Source organism: Dromiciops gliroides, chromosome 2 (genome assembly GCF_019393635.1).
Source record: "Dromiciops gliroides isolate mDroGli1 chromosome 2, mDroGli1.pri, whole genome shotgun sequence".
Taxonomy (NCBI): Eukaryota; Metazoa; Chordata; class Mammalia; order Microbiotheria; family Microbiotheriidae; genus Dromiciops; species Dromiciops gliroides.
The window spans coordinates 424,047,111-424,066,927 of record NC_057862.1 but is presented as its reverse complement, the minus strand read 5'-3'; the positions used below and the strand labels follow the sequence as shown (position 1 = coordinate 424,066,927).

Genomic DNA, 19,817 nt, shown 5'->3' with positions numbered 1-19,817 from the left:
ACAGGTCTTGTGTCTCCCCCCCCCCCCCACTTCCCCCAGGGAACTACTCCTTTTTCAGTTAATGCATAAAGAAAAGAATTTGATTTTTTTTTCAGTTATCTTTATTTTATTTATATTTTTACTTCTACATTTTTTCTCTCCCTAACGTCCTCCCCTGCCCATTGAGCAATATGACACCCATTATACATACATAGTCATGCAAAAGATTTCTGCATTAGCCACGTTTGGGCGGGGGGGGGGGGTGGAGAGAAGAAAAATAAAGCAAGGGGGAAAATGTTTCAATTTGCACCGTAGCCCATCAGTTCTTTATCTGGAGGTGGATGGCAGTTTATATCACGAATCCTTTGGAGTTGTGGTAAATCACTGTGTTGATCAGAGTTACTAAGTTTTTTACAGCTGATTTTCCTTCTGATATTGCAATTACTGTGTAGACCATTCTCTTGGTTCTGCTCACTTCACTTTGCATCAGTTCAGAGAAATCTTCCCAAGTTTCTTTGAAAACATTCCCTTTATTATAGCACAACAGAATTCCACCACCATCATATATCATGATTTGTTCATCAATTCACCAATTGATGGGCATCTCCTCAGTTTCCAATTCTTTACCACCACAAAAAAGAGCTGTTATATATATTGTTTGGTACATAAAGATCCTTTTCCTTTTTCTTTGATCTCTTTGGGAAACAGACCTAGCAGAGGCATTGCTTGATCAAATAATACACATAGTTTTATCACCCTTTGGCCATAGTTACAAACTGTTCTCCAGAATGGCAGGACTAGTTCAGAGCTCCACCAGTAGTGCATCAATGTACCTTTTTTCTCACATCCCCTTCAGAATTTGTTATTTTCTCTTTATGTCATGTTAGCCAATCTGGTGGGTGTGAGGTGGTATCTCAGAATTGTTTTAATTTGCATTTCTCTAATTCTGAGTGATTTAGAGCATTTTTACATGACTATTGATAGCTTTGATTTCTTCCTCTAAAAACTGCCTGCTTATATCCTTTGACTGTTTATTAACTGTGGAATAGCTCCTATTTTTATAAATTTGTCTCAATTCTTGATATACATGAGAAATGAGACTTTTATAGAGAAACTTGCTGCAATTTTTCCCAATTTACTATTTTTCTTCTAATTTTGGTTACATTGGTTTTGTTTGTGCAAAAACTTTTTAATTTTATGTAATAAAAATTATCCATTTTACCTTTTGTGAACCTATCTCTTGTTTGATCATGAGTTCTTCCCCATCCATAGATCTGACAGGTAATTTCTTCCATGATCCACTAATATACATATGTTAGCATCCTTTATGTTTAAATAATATACTTATTTTAAGCATATCTTGGCATACAGTGCAGGATGTTGGCCTATGCCTATTTTCTGCTAGACTACTTTCCAGTTTTCCCAGTAGTTTTTGTTAAATATAAAGCTCTTGCCTCCAAAGCTGGAATCTTTGGGTTTATCAAACATGAGGCCAATATGCTCATTTGCTACTATATATTGTATCCTAGTCTATTCCATTAATCAACCTCTCTGTTTCTCACCCAGTACCAAATTGTTTTGACAATTACAGCTTTGTAATATAGTTTGAGATCTAGTACTGCTAGGCCCCCTTCCTTTACTTTTTTCCCCATTGATTCCTTTTGATTTTCTTGACCTTTTATTTCCTCAGATGAATTTTGTTATTATTTTTTCTAGTTCTATAAAGTAATTCTTTAGTATTTTGATAGGGAAAGAATTAAAGTTAACTTGGGGAACCTGAAATTTTGAGAAGCTATTGCTTGTTTAGTGTTCAAACACTAAGTAGTGTCTAAAGTAAGATATGAAACAAAGCCTCCAGATTCTAACAGCAGAACCCTTCTTGCTGAAATAGAGTGTGAAAATGCTATAAACCTAAGGTGAAGGTATCTAGTTCTGTCTTGTTTTTCAGGAAGGGACCACCAAGTGCTGTCTTGACTTAAAGAAAAGGAATTACAAAAACCACAACTCAAATTCTCAAGCTCTCTAAACCTTAAAATCTACACATATTTCCAAGACGCTGGATAATAGTAATTATAAATGAATAGAATGATATTACCGGAAATGGCCTTAGAGATTATATAATTCAGCCTTTTCTTTGTTTAAATGAGGAAACTATATGATTTGCCCCATATCAAACAGTAGTAGCAGTCATTCACTTAAAGCACTATTTTAGGAGTTAGGAGATATGATTAAGATAGAGTTCTCACCCCTTCCTAACTTTCAATCTCTCAAGGTGAGTTATTATGCACATACATATATGCAATAAAGATATTAAATAACTAGAATCCAGAGTATAATATAAAAGTATGAGAGGTATAAGGTGTTATGGAACACCTGAGGAATAAAAATGATTCCTGACCAAAGGGATCAGGGAAAGAAATGTTAAGAGAAAACTCAAGTTTTCCTGATTACGAGGTCCATTCTTTTCCATTAAACCACATTGCTTCTTCTCTCTCTTGAGCAGAGCTTAGCTTTTGGAGGACAGAATGGTTCCCTTCCCATCCCAATACCATTAAATCCCATCTTTCTAGCTGTCACATATAGGTTTGCACTCTTACTATTCAAAATCAAGCCATTAGAAAGAAAACAAAGGACAAGAACATTGTTTTTGTTTTGTTTTTTAATGAGGAATCTTTAGCAGATGAAATTCTCCTTACAATGCTGGTTCTATCAATTACCAGAGCTCTCAATTTCAGAGATCTTACTCATATTAAGATCAGTATGAGCAAAGGACTTCTTTCTTCCTTGGATAATCAACAAAAAGCCTTCAGTAATTGATATTAATTGGCTCTGTCATTCACTAAGTGGCCCTAGAAAAATCATTCTGCCTTTCTGAGCCTCAGTTTTCTCATCACTGCTCTGCAAAGTACCATATAACTCTAATATTATATGTTCTAATTACTACCATTCTATGTTCTTAGGCCACTTTGCCATGACATTTTATATTTCAAAGCTTCGTTCCCAGCTAACCTATTTATTTCTAAGTTAGTTTTGGATTTTAATGAATGCTTATTAATTATATTCTGTTGCATCTCTGTATTACTAGAAATCTTCTATTTCAATGGGAAGTATAAAACAGGAGTGACATACTTAGGTATCACAGTAGATAGAATTTTGGGCCTGGAGTAAGGAAGACCCGAGTTCAAATCTGGATTCAGACACAGCTGGGTAACTCTAGGCAACTCTCAACTTCTGTTTGCCTCAGAGTCTTCAATTGTAAAATGGGAAGAATAATAGCACCTAGCATCTACCTCCCAGGGTTATTTTGAGGATCAAAAGAGATAATAATTGTTAAGTGCTTAGCATAGTGCCTTGCACATAGTAGGTGATAAATAAACGCTTATTTACTTCCCTCTCTCTCCCCACTACCCAAAGAATAGCTGGAAGCCAGATCAGCTCTCTTACCAGTGCATTTCTTTATGGGTCTGATTTCGTTTGTGGATGGCATCTCCATTTATGATATCTCGATTACTGTTAGTGAGGACTCCTCCAAAATCATATGGACCTATAAAAAGAAAGGGAAAAAAATGTGACATTAATTGGAATGTTGCCATTTATCTTAGGTTCAAACAAAGTGGTAATGGGTGAACATATATTCTCATCAAGAGAGAAAGAAAGCACACATTTTCTAATCACATAATATAATGCAGTATCTAAACAATTCCACATAGTGTTTATTTCAACATTATTAAGGGGTTTTTACTTTACTTATTTGATTCAAAATAGGGCATAATGAAAAACAAAGTAAGAACTTACTACATGAGCAACAAAAGTGATAGAAAATGAGTCATTATAATTAAAATTTCAAGAAAAAAATAACATTTCATATGAAAATTAAAATCAACAGGTCCTAAATATTATGTGAAACAATAAACAGAAGAACTGAATTTTTTCCTAACAATCCCTTATGAAGAGCCATGGAAACATTTACATATTTTTAAGTTTGCTCTAAGAGCAAATATTACTGAACTATTTCAGAAGTTTGGGAAGTCTCATGATGATAAATATTAGAGTATTAAGAAAACAGCAGCAAATTTCAGTGCTATGTCAAGTGGCTTGTTCAGGTGAGCAAGGCATAGTACCCTGAGAGCCATACACAGGGCAAGAAGAATACAGGTTCAAGTCCCATGTCAAAAATATACTAGTCGTATAACCCTGAGCAAAATCACTTAAGCTCTGAGTACTCTAGACCAGTGTTGTCATACTCAAATCCTGCAGGCCATATACTGACTTAGAAAACCACAAAGTAACATCATCTATATTGTAAAGCATTTCTATTTATTTTGCTAAACATTTCCCAGTTATATTTTAATCTGGTTTAGGCCTCACAGGCTGTGAATTTGATACCTCTGTTCTATGAAATTCTCTAGGACTATATATTGCAGACTTACATTTGTAAAGGAAATTTTCTCACCTGGAAGTTCTCTATATCAATGAACTCTCCAGTTCCTATCCTCTGCCCCTTTCTGAAGTCACACTTTAATATTATGAAATTTTGTTTTCAATCAAACTATGCCACCATGAGAGAATGTGGCATAACAGAAAATGTGCTGTTCAAATTGGTTCTGATACCTTGAAGCCATGTGACTTTGGGCACACCACTTCCCCATTATAGGCCTCAGTTTTTTCATCTAGAAATAGGGATGATCATGTTTACATGCTCTATCTTACAGGGTTGTCCTTTGAAAAATGCTTTATAAATCATCATTATTTTTGTTATTCTGCATATTCCGAGAAGTTTGTAAGACCAGAGGAAATCCTTCAACACACTAGAGGATTAAAGGAAAAACTTGAATAAAGATTGTACAGAGTAATAAGATGGGGGACAAAGGTTTACAATCTGCATCAGTGAAGGGAGAAACCAACCCAGTAAAAGCAAGGATCAACAAAAAAAAATCTGTAAATCCAGAACTAGGTATGTTTAATAAAATCATACTTCTAAACTTAGCTTCCAGAATGACTTAGCTACTATGAAGTATGACTGAAAATGTGGTTGTTTTACTATAAGAAGGTAGAAAATGAACAAATTAATAAAAGTTGAATATCCTAAGCATTAATGTTTTATAAATCACACACTAGTAAAACTATAGAGTACAGGTTGCTTGTCCACAGTAGCTACTAGAAACGGTAACAATAAACACACTGTGGGACAAACAGAATCCTCTTTATTGAAAAATGCACTTCAAGTTTTCAGGTTTAAGAATGAGAGGCAAATGGGGAGGAACCCAAAGTCAAATTGGCTAGCCTAGGTACAGGAAACATATCAGCATACACTGATGCAAAATAAGACATGCAATATTAAATTCTATTTTTCTTCTCCCCCCACCCCCTGCCAAAAAAAAATCACTGCAACAAAGAACTACAGAGATTTTTTTTTCCTTTTTAACATTTTAAAAGGGTCTTTGAGTCATGCAAGGAAGAGGAAAAGAGCATGCTTCATATAAAGGAATGCAAGTTTCAAAAAAGAAATGAGTTGAAAAAAATATTAAGGAATTGAGAATTTCTTTCCACCAAAGAAACTGTTTTAATTACTTAAATCAACTTATCTAAATATTCTGACCATTCTACTCCAGTCAGATTTTTCAGTTTTACCAGCAGCACCCCAATATTCAACTTGGTTTAAAAAAAGATAAATGTAAGGAAAGACAGAATTAACAAAATCATGACAAGGGCTTGAACTTTCACAGTAATAAAAGTATAATGATATCTACAAAGATTCTTAGCCACACTGCAACCATAGACCCAACCATGTAATTCACCAGAGGCTCAGGGAACATGATAATGAAGAAGAAAATCATGTTATGACATCCAGATCAACAAATCAAATGGGCTTTTGGGGGTCTTCAAAATCAACAGTGTTCAAATGATATTCAGGCAAAAACTGAGACATGCTCTAAAGTGTGATCAATAGGCTCAGAGAAATATAACATTTAGAGTTACACTGGACTTTAGAGACGATGATCTTATCAAATTTCATTTTATAAAAGGGAATTGAGGCCCAGGGAGGTAAAGAAACTAGATGAATGTCACAGCTAGTAAACAGTAGAGCATGAATTCAAATCTACAGGTCTCTGGACTTAGTCTAGGACTCTTTAATATGACTAAAATGTTTCTATGTCTACTGTTTATGAAGATGTACAGGAGTTTTACATTCAAAAGACAAACTAGAACTTTAAATTGGATGCCTCTTGAGAAAGGAGTTTTGAGACTGTCAGGAGGCCACAGGCCATCATCTTGCAGAATATAAAGAGAATTCAAGCCCTGCTCATGACAGGGAGCATTCCTTTATTATACCTTCACTATCAGAACGACCTGTGGGAAAAACTCCAGTGGCTGACAGGTAAATCAGGAGCACACTGTTGGCTGGCAGCTCCTGGAATTTAAGACATACACATATATAAAACAATAAACAAAGAGAAATGTGCTTTTTAAAAAACAATTCATGACATATACAAGAGCAATAAGTTGCCTTATCACAATGTGGTGACAACCAAAGCCAAATTTAAAATCCTATTCTATTTTTCAGCAGACATTTTAGTCTTGTTGACTTAGAGAATAACAGAGTATCAGAGGTGCAAGGGGTTTAGTAATCATCTAGTCCAATCCCCTCATTTTATAGATAAGAAAGCTGAGGTTTACAACACGAAGTGATTAGCTCAAGGTCACACAACTATTACATGGCAGAGCTGGACCCAACACAGGTCTTCTAGCTCAAGGTTAACAGCCATTCCACTAAAACACACTTCTTCTTTTTTTTTTTTTTTTAAAGTGAGGCGATTGGGGTTAAGTGACTTGCCCAGGGTCACACAGCTAGTAAGTGTTAAGTGTCTGAGGTCGGATTTGAACTCAGGTACTCCTGAATCCAGGGCCAGTGCTCTATCCACTGCGCCACCTAGCTGCCCCTAAAACACACTTCTACTTGCTCCATAGCTATTTATAGAGTAAATAATCAAAAAGCTAACCACTAATTGATACACACACACACACACACACACACATACACATATCACAAGTTATAAAGATTGTTTTTAAACACTAATCCCCAAGTAATGAATATTTTTTACATACCTACATTCACACTCAGGGGCAGCTGGGTGGCACAGTGGATAGAGTGCCAGGCCTGGAGTCAGGAAGACTCATCTTCCTAAGTTCAGATTTGGCCCCAGACACTTATTAGCTGTGTGACTCTGGGCAAGTCACTTAACCCTGTTTGCCTCAGTTTCCTCATCTATAAAATGACCCAGAGAAGGAAATGGCAACTCCAGTATCTTTACCAAGAAAAATCCAAGTGGGATCATGAAGAGTCAGACATGTCTGAAAAAGTACTGAACAACAAATTCAGATCCAGGGCTAGATGTAGGTAAAGAAAGCAGGAGCCTAAGGCAAAGCAAATGGAAAGGCTAGTACAGGAGACAATTTTTAAGATATAGTTTGTTTGTTTGTTTGTTTGTTTTGTTTGTTTTGTTTTGTGTGTGTGTGTGTGTGTGAGGCAATTAGGGTTGAGAGACTTACCCAGGGTCACACAGATAGTAAGTGTTAAGTGTCTGAGGCCAGATTTGAACTCAGGTACTCCTGACTCCAGGGCCAGTGCTCTATCCACTGTGCCACCTAGCTACCCCTAACCCTTTACTTTTGAAAAGGGTGGCATTTATATATGTATTAGTGTCCACTGGATCATTTATGCAGTTATAAAAACCTATATCTTGGGGCAGCTAGGTGGCGCAGTGGATAGAGCACCGGCCCTGGAGTCAGGAGTACCTGAGTTCAAATCTGGCCTCAGACACTTAACACTTACTAGCTGTGTGACCCTGGGCAAGTCACTTAACCCCAATTGCCTCCCTTAAAAAAAAAAAAAGTAAAGGGCTATAAGAACATTCAAGTCTTCCTAGATTGCAGAAATGCCTTGTTCTAGCTTTCCCAAAAATGAAGAAACAACATTTCAACTACCGGGCAAATTCACCTCCAAGGCATGTTTAAAAAGCCTCTATATTAGGGGCTGAGAAAAAAAAAATCTGAGATCTCTAATTTCTCAAGTTGTTAGAAATGAAGCAAAAGCATATTTAGGGTGCTTCTTGATATCTGACAAATATACATAATAAAACACTGTTTCACTTGATGGGGAATTACAGTACTGGGGGCATGAATACATGTAGTAAACACAGTAGAGTTCATCAACACATTCATTATCTTTGTTGAAAAAACACATTCATTAATTTTCCTCAGGAAGATATATATCAGAAGCTCTTTCTACACTACACAGTAATACATAGGATTCCTATTTTCCAAGTTCATTTGAATATGGCTCACCAAATTTGTCACTGGTATATTTAATAGTATGTTTCTTTTAGGACCCTTCTTTATTTTCTAGACAACAGAAAACATGATCACACAAACCTTAAAAGAAGCTGCTAAAAATGTATATAGCTGGCTGAAGGTTGGTTTGTACAGCAGATATTTATGAGGGTTTTCTCGCCGGGCAGGCTTGTCAGCAGATTCCTGTAACCAAACAAAATACCAAATATAGAAAGAGACAGAAAGAAAGATAGAGATATATAGATATATAACTCTATTTTAACGGATAATTTTCAACTTTTTTCATCTAGCAAATATGTTCTGGTACACTCAATAACAAATGCCATTTTATTGGACCTAGCTACTCATGTTGCCCATGAAAGAAAAAACTTTTATGACTTAAGGCCTTTCACAGAAGACCTCCTCTGATATATGAACATGGTATAAAGGTGAATTTAGTTCTTGAAGGCTATTCCTAGTAGGGTCTAGCTCTGACATTTAGGTCTGATTACAAATTCAGGGAGGAATTATGTGTCATTTAAGATGAGTCCATCCCAATGCAAAGAGAGAGGTTCATTACTAGAATGTTGGCCACTTGATGAACTTATTCTGACCACAGTAAAAAAAGAAAGAAGACTGCAGAAGTGGTGGAAGGGTTGCAATCTACATCTGTGAAACATCCACAGTAATGAAAACACAGATCTTCTGAAGGTCTGAAGAATTACTTTTACAGTATTCTAATCCTTCAGTTACAAGGAAACACAGACTTCCTTCTCTACACAGTATAAGCAGCTCAAAGTGTTTTATCCAGCTTAAAAAACCACAGAGGATTGTCACCTGCATTCCAGGTTTGTTCATCTGTGAAGCTAAATTCATTGGCTCTCGTTCTAAAGCCTGTAACATCCGGAACATGTCAACAGTTAGTTCACTAAACTTCACCTACAAAAGAAATAGACCAAAATATTAATACACTGTTTAAGGGAAAGATACAGTCTTAAGCAAAGCCCAGTAAAGCCCAGAAGTTAATTATAGCATGTTGACAAAGGCAACTATCAACTTATTTAACCTATACTACTTCTTTTTTTTTGGGGGGGGGGTGAGGCAATTGGGGTTAAGTGACTTGCCCAGGGTCACACAGCTAGTGAGTATCAAGTGTCTGAGGCCAAATTTGAACTCAGGTCTTCCTGACTCCAGGGCCGGTGCTCTATCCATTGTGCCACCTAGCTGCCCCCCTAATCTATACTTCTTAAGTTCCCTTAACTATAAAGAAGCCACAGTAATCAGTCAATAAACATTTATTAAGTATCTACTATGTGTTAGGCACTGTGCTAAGTAGGGATACAAAAAAAGGTAAAATACAGTCCTTGCTCTCAAAGAAATCACAGTCTAATGGGAGAGACAATGTGTAAACAATTATGTTCAAACAAGTTAAATACAGAATGAACTGAAAATAGTCAACAAGGGAAGGCATTAGAATTAAGAGGGATTGGGAAAGGTTTCTTATAGTAGGTGGGATTTTAGCTGAGACCTGAAAGAAGCCAGGAGATAGAAATAAGGAGGGAAACCATTCTGGGCATGGGGTGGGCTTGGGGGGGGGGTTTGCAGAGAGAAGGGAAACCAGAATTGAAAATGACTGAAGTTGGGGGTGGGAGAGAAGTAAATATGGTAGGGTAGAGGAAGCATTACAACTGAGCTTTCCCAACATTTCCTTCCAAATGATTTTAAAATAATGCCTCAAATAGAATTTCTAGGATGGCAGAGTCAACAAAAGGTTGGGGTGAGACATTTTTCCGGTCCAAGATAACCTAGGAGGCTGGAGGGAAGTTTGTGACACTGGGATGGCGGCTGGTCTAGAGCACACATAATAGCAACACCAGCTGTGAGATATGACAGCAGCAGCACCTTCAGGATCTCTCAGCCAAGAGATGGAAAAGGGATTGGAAAACTGGTTAGTGCCCATTTCCACTTCTGACTGCAGTTCCACTGGAGAAAGGAGCACTTTCAGTCACAAGTCATTAGGTGCCCTGAAGAGCAGCGGTGCTTGTGGCTGCAGAGGATCAGGGACCCTTTCTGAGTAAAAACTCAGGAGAACAAAGAAGGAAAACAGTGACCTCTCTCCAAATCACACTGTCTTGGAAGCACTGAAAACCTCCAAACCCCCAGAACTAGCTCTGAAAACAGCACAGCAAAAAAGCCTGAAGGTTGGGACAATGCTGTACTCTCTTCCTCAGGTAAACAGATCCCAACTTTAACATTGAATTCAAAGTCAAGAAATAGGCTTGGCGGGGCAGCTAGGTGGCACAGTGGATAGGGGACCAGCTCTGGATTCAGGAGGACCTGAGTTCAAATCTGGGCTCAGACACTTGACACTTACTGGCTGTGTGACCCTGGGCAAGTCACTTAACCTCCATTGTCCCACTCCCCCAAAAAATAAATTAAAAAAAAGAAGAAATAGGCTTGGAAAATGAGCAAAAAAAAAGGGACCCAACTGTAAAAAACTACTATAATGATAGAGAAGATGAAGACAGAAACTCAGAAGAAGACAATGATGTTAAAACAGTTAAAAGCAAAGCCTTGAAGAAAAAATGTAAATTGGACACAAATACAAAAAGAATTCCTTAAAGAACTAAAAAATGATTTAAAAACTCAAATGGGGCAGCTAGGTGGTGCAGTGAATAGAGCACCAGCCCTGGAGTCAGGAGGACCTGAGTTCAAATGTGACCTCAGACATCGATACTTACTAACTGTATGACTCTGGGCAAGTCACTTAACCCCAATTGCCACACCACAAAAAAAAAAAAAGAAAAGAAAGAAGGAAAGAAAGAAAGAAAGAAAGAAAGAAAGAAAGAAAGAAAGAAAGAAAGAAAGAAAGAAAGAAAGAAAGAAAACTCAAATAAGTGGCAGAGGAAAAATTGGGAAAAGAAATAGTGTAGTAAAAGAGGTACCAAAAATACTTAAGAAAATAACACCTTAAAAAACAGAATTAGTCATCAAATGGTAGAAACTTCACTGAGGAAGAAAATATTAAATATTTCACTGGAAAAACAACTGACATGGAAAATAGAGAGATAATTTTAGAATGAATGGACTATCTGAAAGCCATTATCAAGAGACTACACATCATATTTCAAGAAATTATAAAAGAAAACTGCCTAGATATCCACAAACCAGAGGGTAAAATATGAATTGAAAGAATCTACTGGGGGCAACTAGGTGGCGCAGTGGATAAAGCACTGGCCTTGGATTCAGGAGGACTTGAGTTCAAATCCAGCCCTCAGACACTTGATGCTAGCTGTGTGATCCTGAGCAAATCACTTAACCCTCCTTGCCCCCACACCCCGCCCCAAATCTACCTAGCACCTCCTGAAAGAGATCCCAAAAAGAAAACTCCCAAGAATATTATCACTAAATCCCAGAGATCCCAAATCAAATACTGCAAGCAGCCACAAAGAAACAATTCAAATATTGTGGAGCCATAGTCAGTATCACACAAGATTTATCAGCTGCTAGGTTAAAGGAGCTGAGAGCTTAGAACATGATATTCCAGAAAGTAATGGAGCTAGAATTACAATCAAGAATAACTTAGTCAGAAAAACTGAGTATAAATTTTCAAGGGGGAAAATGGACATATAATGAAATAGAGGGTTTTCAAGCATTCCTGATGAAAAGACCAACGATGAATAGAAAACATGACTTCCAAATACAAGACACAAGAGAAGCATAAAAAGGTAAACTTGAAAGAATAATCACAAGGGACTCAATAAGGTTGAACTATTTACATTCCTATATGGAAAGAAGATACATGTAATTTGCTAAAAAAAATTTATCATTATCATGGCAGTTAGAAGAACTCTACATAGACAGAGGGCATCATGGGAGTGAGATGATTATGTTGGGATAATCTAAAAAAATGTACTGGTGAGAAAAAGATGCTGTGAGAGATAAGGGAAGGGAGAAAAACAGGGGGATTATTTAGGGAGGATGGAACAGACATTGGACATGTTTTTTACCAGTAAGGAAGCAGCCAGTAGGCAAGGAGAGAATGATGATGAGTGAGAGAGTGGGGATGATAGAAGGGACAATCTACTGGAGAAGAGGGGATGAATGGGGATCACTTGTGCATATAGAAGTATTTGCCTTGGCAAGGAGAAGAATCACTTCCTTGTGTGAAAGAAGAAGCTAATGGCAGAAGGCATCTCAGTGATGTGAAAATAGGAGAAAAAGAGAAGAGGAAGCTTTTGGTGAATGGCCTCAATTTTTCAGTGAAATATGAGGCAAGTTTCTCTAAAGAGAGGGTAGGATTAGAGGGAAAAGTAGGAGGTTTGAGGAAAAATGAAAAGGTTTGGAAGAGTTGCTTCATTAAGTGTCTGAATAAGTTATATGGGGAGGTGTAAAAGGGTTGCCTTGTAGATGTGAGAAACTAGTTGAGGTTATTCAACATAAACTTGTAGAGGAAGGACCCTGTCATGGTTTTGTGAATGTGTCAGCATGTGCACAGTACAAAAGGCTGAAGGATATACCAGAAAGAAGACTGATTTTTGTGTCAGAAGTTCAAATCCTGACTGTTACTTACTACATGAATAATTTTGGGCCAATCTCTAGAGCTCAATTTTCTCCTTTGTAAAAAGGAAGAGGTTGTGCCTAGCATCATAGAAGCAAGAGTTGGAAAGCATTTTCAAGATCATCTAATTTATTAGCTTCCAGCTCTATGATTTACTTCCAAATGACAACATTAAAATTTTATTCTGTACCACATTTTCCCTCCACTTTGCTAGAAAATGGGATAAAATTACCTTTGTAAAGAAAAAATAATAATATACTTTGCTTCTTTTTCAAGTTTTAGAAATGTTTTAAGAACTTTTCTAATTAATTCTTTTAGTGTCTACAACATATAATTAAATGTTAAGATTCCAAAAATTTGCACAATAAATAGCATAGTCTTGAAGTACAAAATTCATTTTCTTAAATATTTCTTTTTGAATAGACCTAAATTTGTTCCCAAAAGCTGTTGTAATTAAAAGGTACAGAATGCTACAGAATTAACACAACATATTGATAAATAGATACAAGTGAAATAAATAATTATTCCAAGAGCTGCTACCAGAATTATCCTTATTGATGGGGGTCTATTCTATACTTCCTAAATTTTCCAATAAGACTATCTAGTTATTTCTGTGGATATTCTATCACTGTACTGGACTATAAGCTAGCTCCAAGGGGGCCAGGACCACATTTTTAATCACACCCTGTATCTTTCTAGGTTCCTGACACAGTATTCTGCCAGCAACAGGCATTTAATGATTGCTTTTGAATCCTCATTACATACTTCAAGAAAATGTGGTAAATGCATTAGGAAAGTAATATTGCTAATCCTACTTTGACAAGTCTCTTATTTTTCTAGGTAAAATATAAACATTCCACAGTAATTCTTTACCTGATTATTACAGTTGCCAATAATGAGTGCATCAGCCAGAGTCAACTGTCCTACAATCATCCCTTGCTCCAGCAAGGGGGCCCCTGCTTCAGCCAGTCGGTTAGATGTGATAACAATGGTATTGTCATCATTTAAAACCATGACTGGATCTGCCTAGAAAAAGAACCAGTCACAAGTTAACTATACAAAAATGTTTCTAAAGTAAAAGACTTTCAGATGCAAACAATCAGGCTCCTCTTTTCAGGGCAGACAAAGACATACACATACATACACTCTCCATGGTAAAAATGTGCCCCCATAGAAATGTATAGTCTGATATAAACAACCAAGTAAGCCAACCTCAATAAAAGCTGCAACCTCCTGAAGTACTAGGTTCCACTCCACCTGATCTTCAGTATTAAAGCGATGAGTATAATCTTCAATTTCATCAGATAGTTCCTAATTTTAAAAATCCACAAAGAAAGGAAGATTTTAGACAACTCGCCTAAGGTATCTGGACAGTTAAAAATCATTAATAACTGACAGAATGGAATTGAAATATGCAGGAAATCATTTTGGAAATATTGTCATCACTAAAGCTCTTTAAGTACAACCTAAATGACTATATCCCAAGGATATTATAGATAGGATTCTTATTCTCGTACTGTTTGAACTAGATGACCTCAGAGGATCTTTCCAACCCCTTTCAATTCAATTCTAAGATTCTATGGTAAATCCACCACAAAACTCCCAAAAAGAAGAAAGGAAAGAACAGAACCCAAACATGCCTTTGATTAAAAAAAAAGAACATGGCATTGCTCATTTATGAGTAGTTCTTATACCCAGCAGGTTAGATGCTACCTCCTCCATGAAACTTCTCCTGACTACTTAAGCTAGAATATAAGTACAAAGGAAAGGTCTAAACAGAATACCAGAACAGAAAAGAAAAAAGGGATAATCCATCTATGTGGGGATGGAGGGAATGGAGGGGTGGGGGAATCAGGGAAGGATTTATGGAAAAAGTGACATGTGAGATAGACATTAAATAAAAGTAAAGATGGGAAGGGGGAGAGGAAGCAGTGTTCTCCAGGCATACCTGTATATATGTACAAGCATGGGAAGAGGGCAGGATGAAGCAAGTAAATAATGGCTAATTTAGTCTGACTGAAACACAGAGTGAATAAAAGGTAATAAGGAGATAAATCTGGAAAGGGGGACAGGAGTCAAATTGGTGGAGAGCTCTGAATGCATAATTTAATTTAATTTTTTTTGGCTTGAGATATTGACTTTTGCTATTACTTTGTCAGTAAAAAACTAACCTAGGTTGTAAGAATTAACTGAGACTATTGAAGTCATTTTTAAATTTTTTGTGGGGCAATGAGGGTTAAGTGATTTGCCCAGGGTCAGATAGCTAGTTAAGTGTCAAGTGTCTGAGGCTGAATTTGAACTCTGGTCCTCCTGAATCCAGAGCCGGTGCTTTATCCACTGTGCCACCTGGCTGTCCCCTTTTGAAGTAATTTTAAACTTAAATTTGATAACCCTCCAAAATAGGACATCTACATATAGTTACATGGCTCTCCAGTTAATGTATTATTATGACTTAAGATAGAAGTACCAGGTTAAAATCTCAGCTAAGTTCAATTACTTAACATTTTAGGGAGCCTTCACTTATTTTGAAGGGTCTAGAGACAATTGGTTACTTATTGCAGACAAAAGAAATTTAGTGGGAAGAGCACTGGACGTGGAATAAGGACCTGGTTTTAAATTTCAGCCTGGCTACTCACTAGGTGAGTGACCTTGAACAAATCACTATTTTTTTGAAAACTGTTCCCTCATCTTTAAAATATATAAAATATTACTTGCACTACCTGTTTCACAAGATTGTTGGTAGACTATATAAGATGATGGCCATAAACCTCTCTGTAAAGCCTAAAGTATTTTATGAATATAAGCCATTATTATGAATATTACTTACTTCAAGTATCAATAATTTTATTGGGATGATTATTACCTGCAACAATGAAGATAGCAATTTTCATTATTATTAGTAGTAGTACTTACTACTCTAAAGTTCCGTGATTTCATCTGTGTGGGTATGCCTCTCTACCAGTACAGTAACAACTATTATTACTAATAATACAATTCAAATATGAAAATACCAATATTAGTTCATGATATAATAAATGACAGATAAAATAGTGATAATGAGGTTTGAAGTTCCTCATTGTTCCAACTTCCACATACCTTGACCAGATCCTTTACAACATCCATTTTATTGAGGAGAAGGCAAACCACTATAAATCTTGCATAGTACCGTAGCTTCTTAACCACCAACTCAGGTCTACATCAGGAAAAGATAAAATAACATCATTAAAAAAAATACATATTTAACCCCCTGTTTTCCATGGCATTTCATAAGCCATTGTATCATCAAGATGTCAGACCCTATGATGAGACATAATATGGTAGTTTTCCCCAAACATTCTCCTTCAGTAGTATACTTGTGAGAATATTTTAACTGGTAAGAGAAGGTGGTGGCCTCATATTCTGGAAATGCTCATGACAGAGGTAGGATTTGAAACAGGTATGGCTATGAAATACAAAAGGAAAAAAAGTACCCATCATGACTTGGTTGTCATGGGGGAGTTCATATTAGAAATAAAAAATCTCCCAAACCTGAAGCAAGCCTCAAGTCAGAGTCTAGTTCTAGAGGGTGGAGAAAGGAGGAGTGTTACGGGAGACCAGGAAATAAAAGGTATGCAAATATAATGTATATAGGCAACATATGCCCCAGAAAGGGAGGAGAGGGGGATTATAGGAATGGAGCAGGGGTTACCAGGGCATGGGGGGAATTTGGAATGAGAAGCATATTAGAAGCAGTAGGCAAACTGTATATACTACTTGGCTGAGAACTGCATGCTTACAGAGAAGTTTGATTTTAGGGCTACCTAGAGAGAGAGTGAAATTGAAGGAGTACTTACTAGGATTAAAAAGAATAAAATGAAACTGGGGAGATCCACAGCACAAGTACAGCAATGCGGGAGCCAGAGGGAGGCTAAAGAATTTCTATGATCCTATGAACTTGCATGATTAAAGGCTATATGAGTGAAGAAGGATGGGGCAGTACCTGTGCATACTTGTGACTGGCATCATACAGATCTCTACAAGAATCAATAGATCTGAGTTACACTAAGGAGTATGTATTAAGACATGTTTTTTGTGAGCTGCACAGCAAATGGCAAGTAAAAGCTGCATTCAATGCTTAAATTATAGGGAATTCAAGTTACTTTGAGAGTCTGGGGAGAGGTAAGGAAGAAACACAGCCACTATAAAGAGCACTGGGTATAAAAAAAATGATAATGAAAGCCTGGATTGCTACAAAACACAAATTAGTCCTTTAGAACACTGGTGTAATCTTGAATGCTAGTTGGCATTGTTATTACATAGAACATAGTGACAAAGATTTTATTCTTTCTCTACCTGACTGAAAATAATGGGTTTCCCAGTGTTACCTTGAGATTAACTGAATTCACACCACAACAGTCATTTTCTAGGAACTTTGTTCTAGTCTCACTGCTGAAGCCAGTTTATTTATTTGAAACTCAGCTTTCTTGTCAATAAAATAGGTATAATAACATTTGTGTTGTTGTGAAGATTAAAAAATGATTATGAAGTACTCTGTAAAATGTAAAACTCTATACAATTATGAGATAATCATCACCATTATTATTCCAAAGGTTTTTATTTCTCATCATATGAAGGAACCAATAATTAAGTTTCTTATATGTTCTTAAATATTATTTCTATATATCATATGTATATATCCATATATGTATACATATGTATATATGTATACACAAATATACATATTTTGTAATAACTGTCCTGTGGTAATAACACTATAAAATGGTTGAGACTAGGCAATGAAGAGACTACATTAGATAGCTCATGTTTGATCTAATGAGGCTGTTAAACTTCAAAAAGTACAGGCAAGTTTTGTTAAAAAAAAAAAAGTTTAAATAACAAGAAGAACTATTCTCTTTTGGTTTCATACTCTGGTTTATCTCAAGAATTTTGAAAAGAAATATTCCCACCAATGAATCGAACAAAGGTTACAAAGAACACAAACATTTAATTGTCACATTAGCTTCACGTTTTTCATTTTTTTTTGGAAAGAATTCAAATTTAAAGTTTTCAGATGAACACAAAGGGGTTGAGCTTTTCTACCTAACTTTGTCATATAATTCAATCAACATTAAGCAACTACTCTGTGTGATGCACTCACTTAGGTGCAGAAACTAAATAAAGTGTAGTTCACGTGTGTTAGATACCATATTTATAAACTGATAGGTATTGTGTTACTTCCACCATACCTGTCCTCTTTACTGACTTGAGAGTAATAAGATCTCTGTCTGATTGCAGAGTAGAAGGAAAAGGCCTCATTCAGATAGCTGGTCTCAGATGTACGCAGGCTGTAGGAGAAATATATCATCTTAATTCTCTATACCTGGGTGTATCTCAAACTCTCCAAATATATAGGTACTTGGTTCCTCTACTGTCTACTAAAATAATGGAGCTTCTTTTCTACACTATAAGCTCCTCAAGGGCAGGAAGCACACATTCTTGAATTCAGATTTCAGCTCAACATAAGAAAAACTTCCTAGAAACCAACACTGCACCAAAATAAAGTGGGCAGCCTTGGAAAGTAATTTGTCATCTTGAAACAAGCTGGATGAGCACTTGCTGGAGAGGTTGTAAAGGGCATTCATGCTTCAGATATGGGTTAAACTAAATGACCTCTAGTGCTGTGAGCATGAATAAGATTCTTCAATGTAAAAAACAACAACACTTTTCTACTGCATTCAGAATAGTGATAAACACAGGGAAACTCTCAAACAAGCAAAGCTTTTTTTTAGGATCCTTCACCTTCACATTTTCAGAGATGTGGCTTCTGCTTGTGCCACCCAGTCCAAGTACCAAGGGAATATTCTCATCTTACTTAACTTGTCCCACTGTAGTGCTTTAATCAGGCCAGCCATTACTACATTTTTCAGTCATCATTTATTATGGCATAATAGTAGGCCAAAACATTAATATACCACTGTTTTTTAACCTTTTTGCAAAAGATAGGCATCTACATACTTTGCATTTTTGTTACTATAAAAAGTTATGAATATTTTAGTGTATATGGAGTTTTTCTTTCTGTTTGACATTCTTAGGGTATACACCTAGAACTGAGATCTCTGGGACAAAGAGTAAGGACGTTTTAGTCACTTTCTTAGTAGTATAATTCCAAATTGATTTCCAGAACAGATGGACAAATTCATAGGTATTCCCCAGTGGGAGAATCAATGAATCTGTCTTTCCGTGGCCTTTCATTGATTGCTCCCGTTTTCTCATCTTTACCAATTTGCTAAGTATAAGGCAGAACTTCAAGTTTGTTTTCATCTGCATTTCTCTTTTTTAAAATTAAGTTTTCTTTTTTTCAATAAGCAAAAATCTCTCTCTCTCATACCCCACCAACTGAGAAAGAAAAACAAAACCCCATGTTACATGCTGAGTCAAGCTAAAGAAATTCTTGCATTGTCCACATCTTTAAAAAATACAACATCTCAAACAGTCTTTCGCTTTTCTATCAAAAGATGGGTAGTATGTTTCATCATGAGTCCTTTAGAATAACATCTGGTCATTACACTGATCAGAGGTCCTAAGTCTTTCAAAGTTGTTTGCCTTTACAATATTGTCACAGCATAGTTTGTTCTCCTGGTTCTGCTCACTTCATTTTGCATCAGTCTTTCCAGTGTTCTCTGAAACCATCCCCTTCAACATTTCTTACCACACAATCTTGTTTGGTTATTCCTCAACTAATGGGCACCCCCCCTTTCAGTTTCCAATTCTTTGTCACTACATGAAGCTACAATAAATATTTTTTAACTTCTTAGAGTTTGTTTTGCTTAGAACTGTCCCCCCCACCCTTAATATGCTCTCCTTATTGGGGCAGCAAGATGGCACAGTGATTAAAGCACCGGCCCTGGAGTCAGGGGTACCTGAGTTCAAATCCGGCCTCAGACACTTAACATTTACTAGCTTTGTG

At 36.5% G+C, this 19,817-nt stretch overlaps 1 protein-coding gene across 2 annotated transcripts in view; it reads right to left on the bottom strand.

Moving 5' to 3' along the window:
- The window catches only part of SCAI (suppressor of cancer cell invasion), a 191,930-nt gene that overhangs the window by 37,274 nt on the left and 134,839 nt on the right, over positions 1-19,817 (bottom strand). For both annotated transcript variants that reach the window (XM_043985115.1, XM_043985116.1), the window contains exons 6-13: positions 18,097-18,195; positions 15,968-16,064; positions 14,084-14,182; positions 13,745-13,897; positions 9,148-9,249; positions 8,413-8,514; positions 6,313-6,391; positions 3,424-3,523 (exon numbers count right to left, since the gene is read on the bottom strand). In XM_043985115.1, coding sequence (XP_043841050.1) covers positions 3,424-3,523; positions 6,313-6,391; positions 8,413-8,514; positions 9,148-9,249; positions 13,745-13,897; positions 14,084-14,182; positions 15,968-16,064; positions 18,097-18,195 — 831 coding nt within the window. The remainder of the gene's footprint in view (positions 1-3,423; positions 3,524-6,312; positions 6,392-8,412; positions 8,515-9,147; positions 9,250-13,744; positions 13,898-14,083; positions 14,183-15,967; positions 16,065-18,096; positions 18,196-19,817) is intronic.